General features: G+C 39.5%; 1 protein-coding gene across 1 annotated transcript; it reads left to right on the top strand.

The window, feature by feature from the left end:
- Window positions 1–4,906: 4,906 nt before the first annotated feature.
- On the top strand, window positions 4,907–5,951 carry LOC126501642 (vomeronasal type-1 receptor 4-like). Its single transcript, XM_050142395.1, has one exon. It carries the CDS (start codon window positions 4,935–4,937, stop codon window positions 5,949–5,951), a length of 1,017 nt encoding a protein of 338 aa, XP_049998352.1. The 5' UTR covers window positions 4,907–4,934.
- Window positions 5,952–13,580: the final 7,629 nt, after the last annotated feature.

Raw genomic sequence — 13,580 nt, 5'->3', positions numbered from 1 at the left:
TTTTTTTAAGGTCTTACTGTATCACCATGACTGGGATAGAACTGGCCATGTTAATCAGCCAGGATTCAAACCCATAGTGATCTGCCAGTCTCAACTTCCCAGTACTGGGATTAAAGGCATTCAGCACCACACCTGGCTTGAGGATAGTCATGTTTAAGAGCTTCTGATCTCTGACTCTGGAGTTATCCATTCAGTAGCCTACCTTAATTAATGACCACTAATGTTCTTTTGATGGAAGATTATCACATAATTCATTAAATGTTAGAGACTCAGAATTGGATACTGCTTCCATCAGTGTGGTACTGGCTTCTGGTGTCCCCTATGCAATGGAAAAGAAGGAGTTAAAAGGCAGAACCTCAAGCCAGGTGCTACCAGCTATCAATTCTAGGTGCAAGCCAGGGTTCACAGTTCTGGCTTCCAAAAACCTGCAGGACAGAAAACTCTAAAGCAATCCTGTAATAATACCTAGGAAGTTGGAGAGGGAGGGGGAGAGGAGAGGGGGGAGGGGGAGAAGAGTGGGGGGAAGGGGGAGGGAAATGGGAGGCTGGGAGGAGGCGGGAACTTTTTTTTTCCAATAAAAAAAAAAGAAATTAAAACAAAGTTAAAAAAAAATAATAATACCTAGGAAGTAGAAGAGGAAGGGTTCAAATTGGCTTTCCAACTATTTAGCATATATGCAAATCTTGGGGATCAAACATCATAACTTCCTTTATCCTAACATGCTGTCCCATACTCATATGTTTATATACATATGACATATAACATATACATATACATATATACATATATATACAACAGCAAATTATTCTCTTTCAAATATAATCCAGGAAATAATAAATCTATGGATCAAAGACACACAAACTGGACAGAAAAAGGCAATCCTTAGAAGCCATGCTCACCAAAGAAAAAGACATAAGGAAAAACTGAATCAAATTAGTGGGACAAAGAGATTGCTCAGGCTCTTGGTGATCAGGAACCTGAGAACAGATTGTCAAGAGATCTAGAGGATGACTGGCTTAAGAAAAGAAAAAAATGTAGTAATAAAATGACTCCTATATATCTTTAAAAACATTGACTCTTTTCGTGTGTGTGTGTGTGTGTGTGTGTGTGTGTAAGCTAGAGGACAATTCTGAGGAATGGGTTCTATCTTTCTACCATGGTTCTGGGAAGAAACTCAGATGTCACGCTAGACAGCAAGCACTTTTCCTTGGCCCTTGATAGGACAGAAAATTAGGTAGGCTGAGTAAACGGAACAGAATGCTGGGAGGAAGTGAGGCAATTGCCATGCCTCTCCTCTCTGAGCCAGATGCGATGAAGCTCCGGCCCAAGACAGATGCAGGTCAGACATGCTGAATCTTTCCCGGTAAGACAGCACCTCGTGGTGCTACACAGATTACTAAATATGGGTTAGTCAAGATATGAGAGTTAGCCAAGAAGAGGCTAGATATAATGGGCCAGGCAGTGTTTATATGAATACAGTTTGTGTGTTGTTATTTCAGCTATAAAGCTAACCAAGCAGGAGCCGGGTGGGACGAAAAGCAGGCCCGCTGCTCCTTCTACACCATATGATATTTAAAGTACTTAAAAGGGGCAGGAATAAAAGAATCATTTACAGAAGAGTCCTTCAATACCAATAGACCCAGGTAGAACAAAGGACTCTAAATCATCCTGGTCTATGCTTGGGACTTGATCAGAAAGCATCATCTGCAGTGCTTAGCATCCTTTATTCTACTCTTGTCTGATGAGGGATTTCAGAAAGAAAAGTGAGGGACCTGGTCTATGTGTCAGAAGTAGAGTCTGTCCAGGTCACAGCTGGGCACTTTGAGATGATGAAAACCCTTCGGAAGTTGCAGGGCAGTCCGTACATAGAAACTTAAGTTAGTTGTTCATTTTCTCACCTCTTGTTTTTCTTGTCAAAATAATTAAACCATAATTAATCTGGAAATAACTGCTGAGCAAAACAGATGTAGTAATTGTGGAGAGAGGGAAACTGTACTTCAGGGACTGGGGCTCTGCAGAGGCCTTCCTTCCCCCTGACACCGTGACCACATGAAACTTGAAGTCTGCAATATCTGATGGCAGCAAAGAGCCCACAAATCCTGAAGTACAAATATTACCTAGAAAGTGTCACCTTCCCAGAGCAGCTCCAGAGCCCGTCTGCACCACAGAGGTCCGGGTGAGTACATGGAGGTAAGATCTTCGATTCTCCCAGCTGTATCATGGAGAGTTTCATTAAAGCAGAAGACTCTCTGACTAATTCAGGGAGCAGGTTCCAGACTCTGTGATCCTCAGGACCTTCACTTTCCTTCTGGCCCTGGCTCCAGAAAGATCAAAGGGGACTAGTTCCTGGAGATACAGAGATGGAAAAGAAATGCTGAGGTATTGCTCTCCATCCTCAGGCTGGAGTATCATGACAGAACTCTGGCTGGGTCTTAGCCCAAGTTACCTTTCTAAAGGGATCAATAAGATACCTAAGATTTTCAGATGTCTAAACCCTGGAGACAATCATGATGCATTGCTGTGATGTTAGCACTATAGAGACTTGGCAAGGCAATTGTTCAGGGCTAGCCTGATTTACAGAGGGAGACTCTCTCTCAAAAATTACTAGATAAATGAAAAAAAAAATCCTTTTTTCAGTTGTAAGTTTTCCAGCACTGTGACTTCAACAGTGTCACTAGTGTGTGTAAGCCTTGCACTTTTCACTTTTGATACATTTTCATGTTTCTAATATTGGCATAGTTTTACAATAGCCTTCTAACTCTGTTTGATGGTTTTCTGTCTGTATCCGTTTTTAAAGACCCTCAATTTTTATCACATACTATTATAATACTTGTCTTAAATTCAGTCATTGTATGCCTGACTGGTGAAGAATATAATACTCAGTGTAACAGTTACCATTGCCTTCTTGAGAACTGTACTATTTAGGATCCAGGCTGTAAAGGAGTACACCCTGAAACAGCTCATCTTAAGTTTATCCCATTCTAAGTAGCAAAGAGCAACATTTTTTTTAGTTGAGTCTCTTTGCCTGCTTGCTTGTTTCTTTTAGAGAAAAACAGAATGCATGGATGTAACCTACCTCAGGCTCTTGACGGTTAGACTCATCCTGGCATCACCCACCAATCTAAACACAAATTTGTCCCATCTTTTAAATTAATTTCCTTTAGCATTTCCCAAATAACATGGAAGATGAGAAACCTCTTCCTCCATGACAGTGACTTCAGTAGAAATGAATCAATTATTAGGATATCAGAGCCTGGTCTCAAATATGACTTAAAGCTTGGAAAATGGAAGAGAGGACAAGAAAATTAGTAATGCCGACAATAGCAAGATTTGAACAAACAGACAATTGTTAATATCTTCTATTAGTACTTGAATAAACTGCAAATAGGGATTTTGAAGGTTTCCAGTCACTGAATAAACACTTATTTTTTAATTTTAAATATGGTAGTGAATGCTGATGTGTTTTCTATTAATATCTGGAGCATATTTCATTTGTACAGATATTTAGATGGTATTGTGCTTTCTAGGACTCACTGAAACAGGCAATAATTACCTCTTTGATAGAGGAACAGTTGAAATCAATAACTGACATGTCTAGAGTCATGAGGCTACCTGGACACAAATCTCAGAACAAGGCTAGGTTGATGAAGGCCATCCATACAATCATCGGTACATAGACAATTGAAGCAATTCTGTGAGTTTAACAGGAAGGAGGGCAGTGAACAGAGACACTGTAAGTACTCAGAACACACAAACCCATGAAGCTCCTGGAATATTCAGATTTTTCATATCCTAGAAAAGGTGTCCAGAGCTTACCACAAAATCCTGAGAAATGAGAATGGAGATCCAGAACTTGAAGAATAACATCTTACCCGAGTCCAAGTTCTGGAATCTGCTTGGACTGGTGAATAAAAATACCAGTCTGCCTGACAAACAGGTTGGAGGAAAAGCTGGCTGCAAAACCAGCTGACATAATAGCTGCTCAAAAGGCCCCAGTGAAGCAAATAACACCATGAACTCTTAGATAGTGGAATCCCTGCTCACCCCAGTATGCCCCCACGTACTGTGCTACGTGCAGTTCATATTGACTCATGATTCAAAACCTGTACTCATGGCAATGTATAATTCATCATTAATCCTGTTTCTAGGTTTACCTTATCAGCATCCCCTGGTCCAGAGCTGTTCTATGTTCCCTTATGTGTCCTGAGGTAACTCACTGGGGTTACAGATGGCCAGAAGTCTTTCACTAGGATCAGAGATCTCTGCTACCCCCTATTCTAGAAAACAACACAAGGTTCTGCTAGACACCATCCCTAGCTGCAGCCTGGCAGTTACATGAAAAGTTTCAGGAAATATGTTTATGATTTGCTTTAACTGTAGGGCTCTATCTGAAAAGGTTGTACAATTGAACTTGACATTGATAACTGCTTTTTAAAAAATTAGTAAATACTTATATGGAGTAAAATCATAGAATGATCAACATAAAACTTTAAAAACATTAGCATGTCAAAATTGGAGTTATAAGGCTTTGAAGCCAGATGCAAATCTAGAAACTGTTACACTAATTAAGAGGAAAATAAAAACAAAGAGAAAAAAAGAAGAATTTTTTAGGGGAAATTGTAGTTCAATTCATTTATGATGAGAGTTAACTATGTCAATCCATGCATATGGACAGGCAGACAGACAGACAGACACACACACGCACACAAATACACGTTTTAACAAGTCAATTTTGCTAATATAGAGCTCAAACACATCTCCTTTAAAACTTTAGAGTTTTATTCCAGTTACCAAGCTCACCTGCCAGAGCACACACATAACTCAGAGTCTACAGGGAAGAGGAGGAGTTCAGGGCCCCAGTCTACAGCAGCACATGTGTCCATCACTGACTTGTATACCAGAAAATTCTATTATGTAAAATGTTTTTCAGATAAATGTCTAGAATTACTGATGCTTTATGGAAAAAACTCTTTGTATCCCGAATACAAAATTTTCTACCCAGAAAGGAAGAAATGCTTTTGAAATGTATTAAGCAAATAGTTTTCCTCTTCATGACTGTGTTTGGAACTCTGGGGAACATTTCTGTTTCTGTGAATTATATGTTCAGTTGGTGGGGGAGCACTGAGAAGAATCCTATACAACTTATTCTCATCCACTTGGCTTTTACAAACATCATAATGCTTCTTGCAACAGGATTGCCAAAGACAATGGCAGATTTTGGTTTGAGAAACTTCCTAGATGACATAGGATGTAAGATCCTCATTTACCTGTCAAGGGTGGCCCGTGGGGTCTCCATCTGCACCAGCAGTTTCCTTACTGTGGCCCAGGCCATCATCATCAGTCCCAGAGCATCTGGATGGAGGAGGCTCAGACCACAGTCTGCACGGCACATCCTTCCATTCTTTTCATTCTTTTGGATATTCAATGCTTTAATAGGTATGAACCTAATCTATTCCGTCACAAGTACAAGCCTAAATATATCACAGTTTAAGAGTGAAAGCAATTATTGCTATTTTATGCAAGAAAGTCAAAAAACAAAATGGATTGTTCTCCCTCTCATGGTCCTGAGAGATGCTGTGTTTCAGGGAGCCATGGGAGCGGCCAGTGGCTACATGGTACTTCTTCTCCACAAGCACCACCAGCATGTCCTCTACCTTCAGAACTCCAAGCTTCTCTACAGAACTCCCCCTGAGCTGAGAGCTGCTCAGAGTGTCCTCCTTCTGATGCTCTGTTTTGTTTTCTTCTATTGGACTGACTGTGCTTTTTCTCTATTTTTAAGTCTCTCTTCAGTGGACAATGCCTTGATGGGAAATATTAAAAAATTTCTGGCACTTGGTTATGCAACTTTTAGCCCCCTTATGTTGATTCACAGGAAAGAACTTTTGCCTGACTGTTGGCATGCCCAGTGGGAAAAATTGAGAAACTATCTCTTCTATTTTTCTATTAGATGATTGTGGAAGAACTCTCAGTTATGTAACATTGTTGGTAAAAAATTCTCACAAATCAGCTTAAGTATGTGTTTAATATCAGTCTTCCTGGTGACTCAGCCTTTTCCTGAGACAAATATCTTAGTAAATTACAGTGATAATTGAAACCTTATTCTCCACTTTTCTTCTTTTTGGAATGATTTATTTTATAATTCATATATTTGTATTGTGTATCGATAATTTACCAGCATCATGTTCTTGTAGCACATCCATGCCTGGTGCCTGTAACAGGTAAAAGAGATTATCAAATGCCCTATGATTGACTGGAGTTAGAATCATTGTTATACACAAAAGTGTGGTTGCTAGAAATTGAACCTGGGTCCTCTGGAAGACAAGCTAGTGGTCTCAACTACTGAGCCATGCCTCCAGCACAGAGAGAATGGTCTTAATTATATTTTGTAAACTGATTTTCCTATTACTGTTATTGGAAGCACACAGATGAATTTGTGTAAAAGGACACTGCCCTGGTTTTCTGGCTGCTCAGACCGGAATAATCACAGAGAAACTATACTAATTGCAACACTGTTTGCCCAATGGCTCAGCTGGATTTCTAGCTAGTTCTTACATCTTAAATTAATCCATTTCTATTAATCAGTATGAGGGTGTGGCCTTCTAGTACGGTTCCGGTGTCTTTCTCCTCCAGCAACTACATAGTAACTGCCTGACTCTGCCTTCTTTCTCCCTTCCTTTAGTTTAATTTTCCCTCCTAGCTCGATTCTGCTTGGTCATTGAACAAAGTTGCTTCTTTTCTAACCAATGGTAATAAACCATATTCACAGCATAAAGAGTGGAATTTCCATATCAAATTTGGCAAATTTTGTCAATTTCATAGTAATTTAATCATGTTATTCAAAGAAATCTATTATCTTGTACTTGATGCTGTACTTGCTCAATGTTAGTTTAGCTATGATGCAGTTTTGAAGTTCTTCAAAGTGTCTGCATGTTTCTATCTATAGAAAATATTATACTGATTTGTGCAAAATGATATGAACTATGTCTACTTCCTGGACTGTCAATGCACCAATACTTTAATGCACTGAAATGTTTCTGTGGTGTTATATTCATGAAGGTTCTCTGCAGGAATGAAGGTTGTCCATATGGGGTAAACTGGATAAGGAATACACGGTAAAGTTTCATTTTATCCATCTATAGTTTCTATGTTGATTTAAAAAATGTAGATTTGCCACTTTGCAAGATTAATCTGCAGTGTGATTGAAACAGACTGAGGCTTGTTAGCAGCTGCCCTTTGTTAATGCCTGGTTGCTCTCCACAACACTATCCAGCTGTTTGTCATCAAAGAGCTGCAAAAGGATCTGATTCTACATCCATTTAAGTGAAAGATTCACTGCTTGATTTCCTAACATAGATCCACACAATAAGATATCGACATGGTTCTAACAATCTGATAGATGCATTCTGAAAAATAATAATTGATATAATTATTAATCATGAAATTGTAGAATCACTAGAGGTAGTTTTTTGCCTTATTTGTAAAAATTGTTCTGTCATATCTGACTAAACATTTGTTACATTTTGGTTGCATCATAGCTCTACTTCACAATGATGTATACATTTTTATGTTTTGCTTGGTTGTACTGTATATACAAAACACTTAAGTAAGTGATGTATCTTGTATTGTCCTACAGATTATTAAATAGCATGTTCTTCCACTATAAAGATTTATTTTTATATGTGTCTGTGAGTGTGTGTCACATTTGTACAGGTCCCACACAGACCAGAAGAGGGCACTGACCACAGGGAGCGAGCGCTACAGGCAGTCATGAGTCCCAGATGTGAGTGCTGGGTAAGGAACCAGGGTTCTCTGCAAGAAGAGCAGGTCTCCTAACCATCTCTGCAGCTCCTTCTCACATTTCCCATGTAATGTGGCGTGTCTGTAGGGAACATCCACTACTTCTCTGAGCCTCACCCTCTACTGTTACAGCCATTTTTCAGAAACAGACGTGAAAGGTGAGACTAACAAACACTTTCATGTCATTTGACTCAAAAGGAAGTGATGTGAGAACATAGAGAAAGAGGGAAAGAAGTTGTGTTTAACCTGAATAATGGAGACAGTGTTCACCATTAAGAGTAGAGAGAGTTATTCAGATACCTTGTTGGGTAAAAGCATCTGCCGAAAGGTCAGACAACTTGATCTATCTCTGATGAAGAAAACTGACTCACACATGTTGTCTTCTGACCTCCATTTTCATGCTGGACATTCACACTTGAACTCACCACGAAAACTTTAATTTAAAAATTAAAAAAAAAACAGACAAGAGATACATACCTGTTGACACTGGTCTCTGAGTGGCATATAGAGTTGCTATTGTGAATTTTTCCCTAAAAAAAGTAGATTGGAAAAAATATAAAATAAAAGCTTTATCATAACATAAATTAAAATTTAACATATGGTGAAAATTCTAAATATATAGAGGATAGTAAAGGCAACCTGGATATCAGATTCATTTATGCCCTTCAGGTAAAGCACATGAATTGGTATAAGTGACTTCATCATTTCTTTAAGCTGGACAGATTTCTCATCACTAGCAACGACCTGTGGGACATAATGATAAATGATATAAGTCAGCTGCATACACACAATTACCACGTTATTTTACTAATAAGTGGAACCTGATAGAACAGAGAATAGAACCTTCAGAGTGTGGTGTGTACCCTACAGCCCTCAGAAACTGCCTCCGTTTGTGAACCTGCTGGTGGCTGCTTCCTCCTTATAATCAGGAATATGAAGCTGTGCCTACTCAGAGCTTTACAGTCTTCACCTTCAAATTCTTCCTATCATGTGACTTTTCCTAGGAAGAGATTGAAAAAATATAATTTACCTCTGATAGGGTAAAAACTGTGCAAAGAATTAGCCATCTAAGATGAATTGTGTGAACCATGTTACTTGGATTACCAGAATACATTGTAGTTTATACGTCATGGGAGACTCAAATGCACCTGCATGACCAGAAATTCTGGCTCCAACATAGGTGACAACCTACAGAAAAATATGTATGAGAAAAGATCCCAGGCCTCAATCAAGATTCTTCCTCCTATGCACTCCCCAAGCCAAGTAGCAGCTATGGCAGGAAGAAGTAGAGACTGGAATCTTAGGTGAAGCTGTGAAAAGGGCCACCACATCCCCATGAGATTCTAACTGACTCATTACCAGTACCATAGAAAAGGCTACCACTCTACCGTGCCAAAGGAATTCTGTGGGCTACAGTCACTGCTTCATAGTGGCCAATGGCCATGGACTGGCTAGTTCTGTCAACTCGAGACAAGCTAGAGTTACCTGAAAGGAGGACACCTCCATTGAGAAAATACCACCATCATATCTAAATGTAGGGTATTTTCTTAATCACTGATTGAATGAGGAGTTCCTAGCCCTTTGTGAGTAGTGCCATCCTTGGGCAAATGGTTCTGGGTTCTATACAAATTAGACCAAGTAACCATGGTGAACAATCCCGTAAGCAGCACCTCTCCGTAACCTCTGCATCAGCTTGCTCCTCCAGGTTCCTGCACTAAGGTGAGTTCCTTTCCTGATACCTTGATGATTAAACAGTGATGTTGAAGCATAAACCAAACAAACCTTTTCCTCTGTTTAAGATCATGACCCAGGAATTCTGAGTGCTCATGGAAACACTCCAAGAAAACAGGACAAACATCTTCTCTCTCTGTTTCTCCAAATCACAGAACTTTTCTTGGAATGTGTTTCCAGGCTTTGTACAGGCATAGCAGAAAGGAGTGGGTTTATTTCTGATTGCCGCTTATTGCTTGTTATCGATAATCATTTAAATGTTTAAAAAGTTTTTTTGTGTGCTTCTGTGAAAAGCATGATTTTTGCCATGCTCAGCTTGTCTTTGCCAATGTACACAGTGTGACCTCATGTGAACTTTCTTACCCTCAGAGGGGCATTTAGGTTGTTTCCAGGTTCTGGCTATGACAAACAATGCTGCTATAAACATAGTTGAGCACATGTCCTTGTGGCAGGATTGAGCATCCTTTGGATATATACCCAAAAGTAGCATTACTGGGTCTTGAGGAAGGTTGTTTCCTAATTTTCTGGGAAATTGCCACACTGACATCCAAAGAGGCTGTACCAGCTCGCACTCCCACCAGCAATGCAGAAGTGTTCCCTTTTCCCCACAACCTCTCCAGCATAAGTTGTCATCAGTGTTTTTGATCTTGATACAGGTGCAAGATGGAATCTCAGAGTTGTTTTGATTTGCATTTCTCTGATGAATAAGGATGTTGAACATTTCCTTAAGTGTCTTTCAGCCATTTTAGATTTCTCTGTTGAGAATTTTCTGTTTAGGTCTGTACTCCATTTTTTTATTGGATTATTTGTTCTTATGATGACGGATTTCTTAAGTTCTTTGTATATTTTGGAGATCAGATGTCTGTCTGATGTGGGGTTAGTGAATATCTTTTCCCATCTGTAAGCTGTCATTTTGTCCTGTTAAACATGTCCTTGTTTTACAGAAGCTTTTCAGTTTCAGGAGATCCCATTTATTAATTGTTTCTCTCAGTGTCTGTGCTACTGGGGTTATATTTAGGAAGTGGTCTCCTATGCCAATGTGTTCAAGTGTACTTCCCACTTTCTCTTCTATAAAGTTCAGTGAAGGTGGCTTTATGTTGAGGTCTTTGATCTATTTGTACTTGAATTTTGTGCATAGTGATAGATATGGGTCTATTTTCATTCTTCTACATGTTGATATCCAGTTTGCCAGCACCATTTGTTAAATATGCTTTTTTTCCATTTGATATTTTTTTGCTTCTTTGTCAAAAATCAGTTGTTCCAAGGTGTGTGGATTGATATCTGGGTCTTTAATTCAGTTCCCTTGGTCCTCCTGTCTGTTTTTATGCCAATACCAGGCTGTTTTCAGTACTGTAGCTGTGTAGTAGAGTTTGAAGTGAGAGACTGTGATGCTTCCAGAAGTTCTTTTATTGTACAGGATTGTTTTGGCTATTCTGGTTTTTTTTTTGTTTTTTTTTTTTTTTTTTTTTTTTTTTTTTTTTTTTTTTTNTTTTTTTTTTTTTTTTTTTTTTTTTTTTTTTTTGCTTTTCCATATGAAGTTCAGTACCATTTTTTCATGGTCTGTGAAGAATTTTGCTGTGTTTTGATTGGCATTGCATTGAATGTGTAGGTCACTTTTGGTAAGATTGGCATTTTTACTATGTTAATTCTACCTATTCAAGATCATGGGAGATCTTTCCACTTTCTGGTGTCTTCTTCAATTTCTTTCTTCAAAGATTTAAAGTTCTTGTCATGCAAGTCTTACACTTGTGTTGTTGGGGTTTCTGTCTTGCCTGGTTTCTGTCCTCCCACTAGGTCCCATGGCCATTTAACTCCAAAGAAATCACACAGAGGTCTATATTAATGATAAACGGATTGGCCTATTAGCTCAGGCTTCTTATTAACTCTAATTTCTTGAGTTCTTTATATATGTTGGAGATCTGTCCTTTGTCTGATGTGGGTTGGTGAAGATCTTTTCCCATTCTGCAGGCTGCCTTTTTGTCTTATTGACTGTGTCCTTTGCTTTATAGAAGCTTCTTAGTTTCAGGAGCTCACATTTGTTTATTGTTCCTCTTAGTGTCTGTGCTACTGGGGTTGTATTTAGGAAGTGCATATTTCTAGCCATGTTGTGGTAGCCTACCAGTAAGGTTTTGTCCGGTTTCTGGCATCTGTCTCCTAGGGTGGCTCTTGTTGAATTAGGAGCGGCGGGGCTGCATCCCCAACACCCCGGCCGCTTGGCTAGCTCATGCCTGAAATAACAACACACAAACTGTATTCATTTAAGAACTGCTTGGCCCATGAACTCTAGCCCTTACAGGCTAATTCTCGCACCTGGACTAGCCCATTTCTAATGATGTGTGTAAGCACCCCAAGGTGCGCTTACCGGGAAGATTCTAGCCTATGTCCATCCTGGGTTGGAGTTGCCTGGGAGAGCTGAGCATGGCGTCTCTGCTCCAGAGAGCAGAGCTGTCAGGTCTCTCCAGGAGCACAGCAGAGTCTGACCTCACTTCCTCTTCTGCCCAGAATTCTATTCTGTTTACTCCTCCCATCTATGTTCTAAGCTATGAGGCCAAGCAGTTGGTTTATTATAATTAACCAATGACCTTCCTCCATCAGGCTCCATGGCTTCTGTTTGACTCAGAAGACTCTCTCTCTCTTTATCTTTCCCAGCCTGACTATATTCTGTGAAGCTATTGTCCAAAAGTAGCTTCTTTATTAACCAATGGCAACAAAACGTATTTATAACAAACAAAGGGAAATCCCATATCAGAGAAAATCTGGTTTACTCAAAAACTATCATTTCATTTACAGAAGAAGCATTTTTGGATTTTAACACGGGTACCTTCACCTATATGTATGGAGACACCACATGCAGGGCACAGAGTAAGAGCCATGACCTAGAACTCACCTCCTATGTCAACCCAATGGTACTTTTCTTTAAGAAAAAAAAAATGATGCCATCACTTCTAATCTTAGCCCTGTATATTTCTTTATGTCATTTTCCATCTAGGACAGGTAGAGCTTTTTAGGAACTAGAATGGAATGTAAATTGAATGTCCACTCTTGTGTAAGCATAAGTTTTAGAAATGTCACTGAAGTTTTATGATGAGTAAATATTGCTTTTCAAATAAGGCCAAGAAGGCATCATTTCAAGTCCCATATGACATTTAATATGATGGAAATGAAAGAATCAGGAGAGCTCTGTACACAGAAACTTAGTTCATTTTCTCACCTCACATCTTTCCTCTTAAAACAGTTAATCCCTAATTAAGCTTGAAATAAGTTCTGAACAAAACAGATGTAGTAATTGTGGAAAGAGGGAAGCTGTACTTCAGGGACTGGGGCTCTGCAGAGGCCTTCCTTCCCCCGACACTGTGACAACATGAACTTGCAGTCTGCAATACCTGATGACAGCCAAGAGCCCACAAATCCTAAAGTACAAATATGACCTGACAAGTGTCACCTTCCCAGAGCTGCTCCAGATCCTGTCTGCACCACAGAGGTCCAGGTGAGTACATGGAGGTAAGAGCTTCGATTCTCTTAGCTGTGCTATGGAGAATTTCATTAAAGCAGAAGACTCTCTGACTAATCCAGGGAGCAGGTTCCAGGCTCTGTGATCCTCAGGACCTCCACTTTCTTTCTGTTCCTGGCTCTAGAAATATCAAAGGAGACTAGTTCCTGGAGATACAGAGATGGAACAGAAATGCTGAGGCATCGCTATCCATCCTCAGACTGAAGTATCCTGACAGAGCTCTGGCTGAGTCTTTGATTAAGGTTTCTTTCTTGTTTTTTGATTTTCTTAAAGGAACCATTAGTATATAGAAGATTTTCAGATGTCTGTCAAACTCTGGAGATAATAATGACACACTCATGTAATGTCAGCACTAGAGAGACTGAGGCAAGGTTATCTGCTCAGGGCTACCCTGGTTTACACACGTCTCAGAAATAACAAGACAAAAGAAAAGCAAACAAACTTTCTTGTTTTAGTCACCATGTTTGTCAGCCTTGTGACTCCTACAGCATCACTAGTTCCTGTGACATTGGCTCTTTTCACTTTTGGTGCTTCCGCTTTT

This window comes from Alexandromys fortis, unplaced genomic scaffold, assembly GCF_014885135.2.
Source record: "Alexandromys fortis isolate MF-2015 unplaced genomic scaffold, M_Fortis_MF-2015_v1.1 scaffold_5, whole genome shotgun sequence".
NCBI classification, from domain to species: Eukaryota; Metazoa; Chordata; class Mammalia; order Rodentia; family Cricetidae; genus Alexandromys; species Alexandromys fortis.
The sequence above is the reverse complement of the archived record's forward strand: the minus strand, read 5'-3'. Positions and strand labels throughout refer to the sequence as shown.

Coding starts and splice junctions, on each gene's coding strand:
- LOC126501642 (XM_050142395.1), top strand. CDS start 4,935: ATGTCTAGAATTACTGATGCTTTATGGAAAAAACTCTTTGTATCCCGA.